Source organism: Diceros bicornis, chromosome 34 (assembly GCF_020826845.1).
Source record: "Diceros bicornis minor isolate mBicDic1 chromosome 34, mDicBic1.mat.cur, whole genome shotgun sequence".
Classification (NCBI taxonomy): Eukaryota; Metazoa; Chordata; class Mammalia; order Perissodactyla; family Rhinocerotidae; genus Diceros; species Diceros bicornis.
Window position 1 is genome coordinate 9,489,733 of NC_080773.1, and position 7,895 is coordinate 9,497,627.

At 59.5% G+C, this 7,895-nt stretch overlaps 1 protein-coding gene across 3 annotated transcripts; it reads right to left on the minus strand.

Moving 5' to 3' along the window:
* Window positions 1-227: 227 nt before the first annotated feature.
* Window positions 228-3,882, minus strand: FXYD3 (FXYD domain containing ion transport regulator 3). 3 transcript variants are annotated; one of them, XM_058530930.1, is made up of 7 exons: window positions 3,236-3,882; window positions 2,103-2,138; window positions 1,973-1,996; window positions 1,042-1,116; window positions 929-965; window positions 568-605; window positions 228-427 (listed from the first exon to the last, which is right to left on the minus strand). In XM_058530930.1, exons 1-7 carry the CDS (start codon window positions 3,273-3,275, stop codon window positions 408-410), a joined length of 270 nt encoding a protein of 89 aa, XP_058386913.1. In that variant the 5' UTR covers window positions 3,276-3,882; the 3' UTR covers window positions 228-407. The 3 variants fall into 3 exon arrangements, with proteins under 3 accessions (XP_058386913.1, XP_058386914.1, XP_058386912.1); XM_058530931.1 differs by having other exon boundaries at window positions 2,103-2,135; window positions 3,236-3,881; XM_058530929.1 differs by lacking the exons at window positions 1,973-1,996; window positions 2,103-2,138; window positions 3,236-3,882 and adding an exon at window positions 1,638-1,966.
* Window positions 3,883-7,895: the final 4,013 nt, after the last annotated feature.

Here is a 7,895-nt window from a genome sequence, read left to right on the forward strand (position 1 = left end):
TGGTCTCCATTTGGCTACTAGAAAGTTTTTAATTGCACATGTGGTTCCCATGGCTGTGGAAGCAGAGGGCAGACTCCATGCTGTCCACCAAGTCCTGAGGGAACAGGCTTTTCCCAGCAAAGAGATGCAGGTGCCAGCTTTTGTGCCAGCCCCAGCGCACATCAACCTTCTCCTGCCCCCCCCCGCCCCCCCCCATGCACACATAGGGAGTCTTGAGGATGCTTGGGCAGGAGGCAAGATCATTTCAGATAAAAAATTGAACAAAGAGACCCCAATGAGAGGTGGGATGAGGCCCTGGCAAGGCGGTCTGAGGAGAGGAGGGAGAATTCCATCCTGGAGTTCAGGCCCCTGTGCCGAGCAGGTACTTGGGGAAAGAGAGCAGCCCTCTGTGCTCTTACAGCTGATCCTCAGTAGTTAGGGGCAGAGCCTGGAAGAGGTGATGGGTCAGCCTGTGAGAGCGGATCGAGTTCTTTCTCCCCAGGGCACATGCCTACACACACACACAGACACACACACACACCCCTCACATCCTGTGTTCCCCTCAGCCTCCTTCTGTCCCTGCCTTACCTGGAGTGATGAGAGGTGGGGTGTCCGCTTGTCGGTGGCTGGGAAAATAAGAGTGGTGGGGTCTGTGTCCACCCCCATTTGTCGTCTCCCTCAAACCCAGAGGATTCTCGGTTGCCCTGACGTAGCTTCCTGGCTGGTTTTTCATTGTAGGTTGTATCATCCCAGGGACCAAAGCATTTCAGGGTTTGGGGCCCTCAGAGGATTATCAACTGAAGAATAAACCTGGGAAATCTTAGGGGCAGGAACTATCCAGGGCAGAGCCTGGAGGCCTGGCCTCCTTCTGCCAGAAAGATCTAGCTCTCTCACCCTGAAAGGTGTCTGTCCAGCCTGAGGCCGGCGTGCCGCAGGGAGCTCATCTTACCTGGGCTTCTGGCGGAACCTGCATTTGCATTTCCCACCTGTTGGGGGAGGGGAATGGTCAGGGAGGGGCCCACAGCCCTGCCCCGCCCACCCCCTGCCAGCGCGTCCACTCACTCAGGAGGACGATGATGCCCATGACGCACAGAAGCCCCGCACAGATGAGCCCGCTGACCCGGAGGCTGTGCCAGTCTAGGAGAAACCCAGAGGGGGCCCTCAGTGCCAGCCTGCACCCTCCCTGTCCAGCCCCCATCCATCTGACAAACAGACACGGGGCACCTGTGGCGTGCAGGGCGCTGGGGACACAGCAGTGGAGGGAACAGACACAACCCCGCCCTCCTTCCTCACATCTACTGTACACACGAGCAAGTGACAAGAGACAACTTGGGGTCAGGTGGAGAGAAGCTGTCTGAAGACAAATAGGCACGGCCAAGGGACAGGTCAGAGGGCAGCTCTTTGAGAGAGAGGGGTCAGGGAAGGCCTCTCCGAGGGGCCGCATTTGAGCAGAGACCTGAGGAGACGAGGGAGGGACCTGTGGGGCTACATGGCAGCGAGTGTCCCAGGCAGAGGGATGGGAAGGTACAAAGGTCCGGGGGCTGGGAGTGTGACTGCTGTGTCTGAGCAACAGCAAGGAGGCCTGTGTGGCCGGGGCAGAACCAGTGAGGGGAGAAGGGGTGAGGGTGGAGGGCTGACGGGGGCAGATCACGTGGAACCTGGAGGCCGCAGGAGGACTCGGGCCAGTGGCTCATCTCCTCCGGGCGGTTTTCTCAAGCCAACCCTTCTCCAGGCAGTTGATTTGAACCGTAACCACAGCTTCTTGTCAACTGTCCTCGCTTCCTGTGCGTGTCTAACTTCCTTGCTGGAGGAGAATCTTCTCAAGGACCAGGCTGGCATGTCTTGTTCCCTAATCCACTGTGTTTACTGTTCAGTCCTAGCCCCTTCCTCCTGTGTTTCACCCACGTCAGATCCTCGCCCAACCCTGTGGGACCCTTGACATAAAATAGAGGGTCGGGGTGGGGGCGGTGAAGGGAGGGACACCAGCTCTCACCATAGTAGAAAGGACTGTTTTTATCTGCAAGGAAAGAAAAAAAGAGCATGAATCCAGGACAACAGCCAGATGCAGGGGTCCCGGGGGAGGATTAGGGGTGGGGCTGGTGGAGGAGTCCAGTCTGACTCACCTTCAGGGTCGTTGGCGTCCAGGGCAGGCAGGCCTGCTGGGGAGAAGGGGGGAAGGAGAGGAGATGGTGGTACCTCAGCAAAGCTGGTGGGCAGAGCCTGGAGCCTCAGGGACCTCCGGACAGGGTCCCCTGATGGACAGTCCCCACCTCCCGAGGGCACAGGGGTCCAGCCCCAAACTTGGTGCCTCTGCACGTCCCATCTTGGAGACGTAGTTTCCCCCACGCAGCCCCCCACTTGCAAACCATGCCAGCATTTCGCCTCCTGAAATGGGTTTTAATCTGGGTGGCTTTTGGCCACCGTTGGCCTGTGTTTCCAGACACCTGGCTAATCCACGGCTCCCGCAGAAACAAGCAGTGTTCTCGTCAAGACAACAGAAGGCGTCAGTCCCCAGCCCTTCTCTCAGCTCCTCTCCTGATGCCGCCACATCGCATCCCGCCTGTCCTGTGCTGGCTCACCATTCCCCTCTAAAGCAACGTACTGATTATAAACTGAATGCCCTTTATTTAAAAATGCGACCGCGAATGAAATACAGTCTCGCCCGGTGGTGGCTAAAAACGAATACAATGGAAGCAAAGGACGAGGATTAAATTCTGGCCAGAAGCAGGGGGCCGCCTCAGCTGTGGGCCTAAGCTTCTTTGTCAAGAGGAGATTAATAATTTTTAATTATATTTAAAGTACAAACACAGTGCTTACTCTGTACCGGGCGCTGTTCTAAGTGCTTTTCAAATGCTAACTCGTCTGATCCTCACAATGACTCTACGAGTAGGCGTTGTTATTGGCCCCACTTTTACAGAGGGGGAAACTGAGGCATGAAGGGTTTCAGGAGCCTGCTACCTGACCACTGAGCTCCGGGTTTCCTCTGGTATAAAGTGGTGGGGGGGGCGTTGAAGACACGGCTGTGCAGGGCCGAGCCTTCTTGACGTCCTCGGGGAGACACCGGACGCTGACTTTCTGGCTGTGTGAGCTGCTGTCCCGTCTCCCTGTGTTCCTTGAACTCACCAGTGCGACACTGCTTACCCTTAAGGAGATGCTGTCCTGATGGTCACCACCCCACAGGGAGGCAGAAAGCCCGAGAGAGACGCACACGTGGCTTGTGGGGTCCAGGGGAGAGGAGCTGGGGGACAGCACTCACCTGCCAGGAGGACGAGCAGGCTCAGGGCCACCTCTTGCATGTCGCAGTGCCAGCCCTGGAGGGGTCTGAGGGAGGGTCCAGCTTTAGCAGGGCCACCGGGATGCCAGGCCGGTGCCTCTGGCTCCCAGTCCCCTCCTACTCTGCTCCCCACCCAGGACACACAGCTCGCCCCGGGGCAGAAAGGCTGGCACGGAAACTCACTGGGCTGAGAGATAAGAGGAGGCGCACAGTGCAGTGGGGGCTGGGTGACAGCTCAGGCCTGATGAGGGAGCAGAGTAATAACCCACTGGACCTGGACGTGAATGGCCCCGGCAACCAAATGAGGGAGGCACCGCCCGCTGTTACCCCCATCTTGCAGATGGGGAAACTGAGGCTGTGAGAGGTGAAGGTGGGTGCCCAGGGTCCTCTCGCCAGGAAGCAGGGTTTAAACCAGGCCTGGCTTGGCAGCAGCTGCTCCTAAGTCAAGACTCTCAGGGTCTCGGGGTGTTTTGGGAAACGGGGTGCTGGGAGCCAGGTGGCAAGAGGCCCAGGTTGCTGGGAGTGTCTCCCGCAGACAGCTCGGAGCCTGCCCGCCTTGCCCAGACTTTGCAGACCGCGGGCTGGGGCAGGGCCGGGACCGAGTAGGCTCCTCGGGCTGCTCAGGGCAGGGTGTGGGGAGGACGGAGCTCGAGGCTGGGGGGCGGGGGACAGCCCTGGGAGAAGGATCAGCTGGCTGCAGCCCCAGCCCCATCTTCTGTCCCAACCTGTCCCCCTGGCCCCGTTTCTGCCCCACCACTGCCCAGCACCTCCTGGCAGCCAACGCTCCCCATTGCTCAGGTGGGCCTGCCTGAAGAGCACGCCTGTCCCTTCCTGGTCTGGAATCAGTCCATCCTCCCCAGTCGTGTGTGCGCCTGCCATCAGCCCCCGGGCTCTGTGCGCCCCGCCCTCTCCCTGCCCTACCCCATGGCCACAAGCGTATGTTGTCAGAATCTTGATAGCAAGAGCTAACACGTCCTCTGGTCCCCGCCCCCCACCCTGTGCTGGGCACTGCTGACCTTGCCATGTGCTCACTCCCCCACCCCCCTATTTCACCCACAGCAAAACACAACACCTCCCTGAGCCGGGTAAGAAGCCCGTTTGACATTCCCTGCTGTGTCCCCGAGGGGACTCCTGTCCCCAGCTGGAGAGAGTGCCCCCATCTCTCTCTCCCTCTGTACCCTCCACGTAACCCTCACCCCAAGTCTCCTGCTTCCTGCACGTTCTCACAGACTCCTCCATCCCCTGTGCCCACGCTAGCTCCTGAGAGTCCTCTTAGCCTCCCTGTTAATCCCCTGTGCTGGGCTCATAATCTCAGTCTGAGCATCCATTTCTTCAGGAAGAGGGCCCGTAGCTTTGGGGAGCATTACTAAGGCGTTTAGGACCCCAAAAACTTAGGGGGAGAGCTGTAGTGGGTGTGTGCAGGAGGGCCTGGTGGTCCAGGCGCAGGTGTCTAGAAGGACTGCCCGTTGTTTAAAGCTGCCTGGTGAGGCCTCGCGTCACCCGGGAGGATGCGAATCCTCGCCGTAAGAGCTAGGGCTCGTTGACTGTTGACCCCTGGCAGGCACTGTTCTCAGCTCTTTGCGCTTAATCACTCATCAATCTTTGCAGCTTGATGAAGCTGGCACTATGATGACCCCATCACAACCCTGTAACCCCTGCGAACTCAGCTTAATGCCGTGCGCTGTCACCCAGGACTCAGTCTCAGCTCTTAGGCCTCATTCCATGGGATCCTCCAAGCCCTCCACCCCCGCCAGTGAGGGCTCCATGGCCCCCAGCCCCCGGGGCGTCCCCCAGCATCCCCAGCGCAGGGAGACTGACGGGTGGTCTCAGTGCACCCCGGCCCCTGTGCCTTTCTGGCCTGGCTCTCCACAGTGCGGCTGCCGGGAGCTGGTGTCCGGGCGTCTGCCCTCGCCTTCCCCACTCAGGCTGCTGTTGGGAGAGACCCCTGGGCTACTCTTGAGCTGACTGCAGTTGGCATGAAGACTTGGAGAGGAAGGCTGCCTGCAGATAAGGCTCTGCCCACCCCGCTCTGCTCCTGCCTGGCCCCGGAGGTCCCAACGCTGGTGCGAGGCCTATTTCCGCCATCCGCCCTCTGCTCTCCGCTCTGTTCCTCCAAGATGGTGGCTAGACCCTTCGGGCGTGTGCAGAATGACTCCCCTGTGTCCCTGAAATCTCCTACCAACTCCCCATTTTATAGCTTCCCCAGGAAGTCACTATCCCCTTTTCCTAGAGGTCTCCAGGACCCACGTATCCCCAATCCCTTGACACCCCGAGTCCACCCAGTCACCCACACAACCACTCTGATACTCCCAGTCCAGCCCTGGTCCACCTGGATACCCTACCCACCAGTGATCCCCTCTTCACTCCTGTGCACCAGATACCTACAATCCAGATGCTTCTGGTCCACTCAGAACCCCTCGATCTACCCAGATCCGCCAGTCTTCCCAGACACCCCAATCCCACTTGTGGGCCTTACCCTCATACCAGCTGGCTCACCCAGCCCCCGGAGAGGAGGATGATGGGGGAGGATCACATTAGGGGAGGGGGCTGTCTCTAATCTCCTGCTCCCCAGAAAAGGACCTTGAAGGGGGAAGGTTCTAGGGTCTTTACAGAGAGCAGTGGAGGGAGGGGCGGGGTAGTCTGGGGGCAGAGCCAAGAGGGGTCTGGACGGAGGGGGCCCCAGCCACTCACCTGCGTGGCTACCCAGGCTGCGCGGAGGTTCCAGGTTCTGGAAGAGATGGGGGCTGCTTAGCCTGAGTCCTGCCTTTATCCGCAGCAGCCACGCCCTAAGCAAACCTGGGCAGGTAGGCAGAGAACAAGTCAGACTCCCTAAAGCTCAGGGGCTCCCTCACCCCATTCCTGCTCTTAAAGAGACAGCTCCCCCCATGCCCAGCCACTAGTGGTGGGGACCTCCCCGGGGTCTCCAAGGTCACAGAGCCTCAGGTGAGGCAGAGGGAGAATAGGATGGACTGGAACGCTGCCCCTCACATTGGGGGACGGGGCTTTCTCCAATCTCCTGCCCTCAGAAAAGGCCCTGGAAGGAGGAAGTTTTGGGGTCTTCAACAGCAGAGCTTCTGACTGGCGGGGCGATGGGGGAAGGCGATGCATTGGTGAAATGACCTCATTTCTTTTACTTAGATGGTGTGTTGCGCTTGGAGGAGGGATTGGTGGTGACTATGGGAGATCTAAAGTCCCTTCCAGGCCGCTTGTTGCTGTTGACACAGTTTGAAGGTCAGCAGAAGATGCTGATCTGACCAAGGGCATGAGGTGAAGGTGGGGGTGCGCAGGGGTAGGGGTGGGGGGTGGGGGCTGTTGGGCCTTAGACCACGACCCCTTGCCCATGGTGCCCATTGTGCCCTAGGGAGACTGGGGCCTGGTTCCCAAGCACCAGGCAGACCTTCCCAGCCCGGGCTCTTCCCAAGGGTGCTGGGAGCCGGATGCCTGGGTCTACGAAGTGGGCGTTGGGCTGGGGGCTGCCTCCCACCTCAGATGAGGTCGCTGCGCTGTGTGAGGCTCCCTTGCCCTCCCTCCTCCTTCTCCTGCCCCTCCTCCTCATGGTGTTCCTTCCGGCTGGGGTCTGTGAAGGCCCCCACATGGGACCCGTTGGGGGGACCCCTCCCCCCAATTCTGCTTTTTTAGACAGAGGGACTTTTGTCTGGGGGCTGGATGGAGAACAAGGCGCCTTTGAGTGGCTGGCGGAGGATTGGGGTCATGGGGAGGGGCAGGGCCAGGAAAGGGGTGGCTCTGCTTGGCCACCAGCTGGACTCCAGGCGACCCCCAGCACCGTGGCGGGGGTGGGGAGCAGGGCCACAGGGGCCAGGCCAGGGAGAGGGTCCTAGCGGGAGCATGGACTGCAGGACAGGGAGAAGGGGTTTCGAGGTCAAGGCTTTGCTGGGTGCTGTCTGCTGGGGGCAGGGAGAAAGGACCGCCCCCCTCCCCCACTTCTTGGCAAGGAGGGACGTGGGCGTGGAATGGGAACCCAGATACGTGCTTTCTTTATGTGGTGCCCTCGGGCAGTTTCCCAATCCCAGGCCCTAGACTAGAACAAGGCCTCTCCCCACCCCATTAAGGAGGGGACAGTCCCTATAAGGAGTGGAGGGGGCACTCAGGGTGGGGCTCAGTCAAAGCAGGAGTTTCAAGGAGAGATAGAGTAAGGGGAGACCTGGGGGGAAGGATCCCAGTCAAGCTAAAGAGTCTTTGTGTCTGGGCAGATAGCGTCTCTTGTCCAGATGTTTCAAGATTGCAACCCCCCTGGGAAGACCCCTTTGGTGGTCTTGGGAGCAGAGTGGTGTCTCCCTCTGCTGGGAAGTCCAGGAACTGCAGGCAGCAGAGAGTGAGAAAGGGGAGGTGCAGGGTGGCTAGGAGGGATGGTCCATCCTTCACCTGTGCCGGAGTCTGCAAACTCAGACGCCAAAGGGGCCGGGCAAGAATCGTGGACGAGTGAAGCACACAGGTGTGAGACTATAAGGCACGGTGGCAACTGGGCAAACAGGAGAACTGCTGTCCTGTCTACAGGGCAGCCACCAAAGAGACTGGAGTGAGCTCACCTGGACGGATACAGAAGTATGTCCTAGACATCTTGCTACGGGAAAAAAGCAGGACGTAGAGAAGTATGCTACCACTTGCGAGAGGGAAATAATGC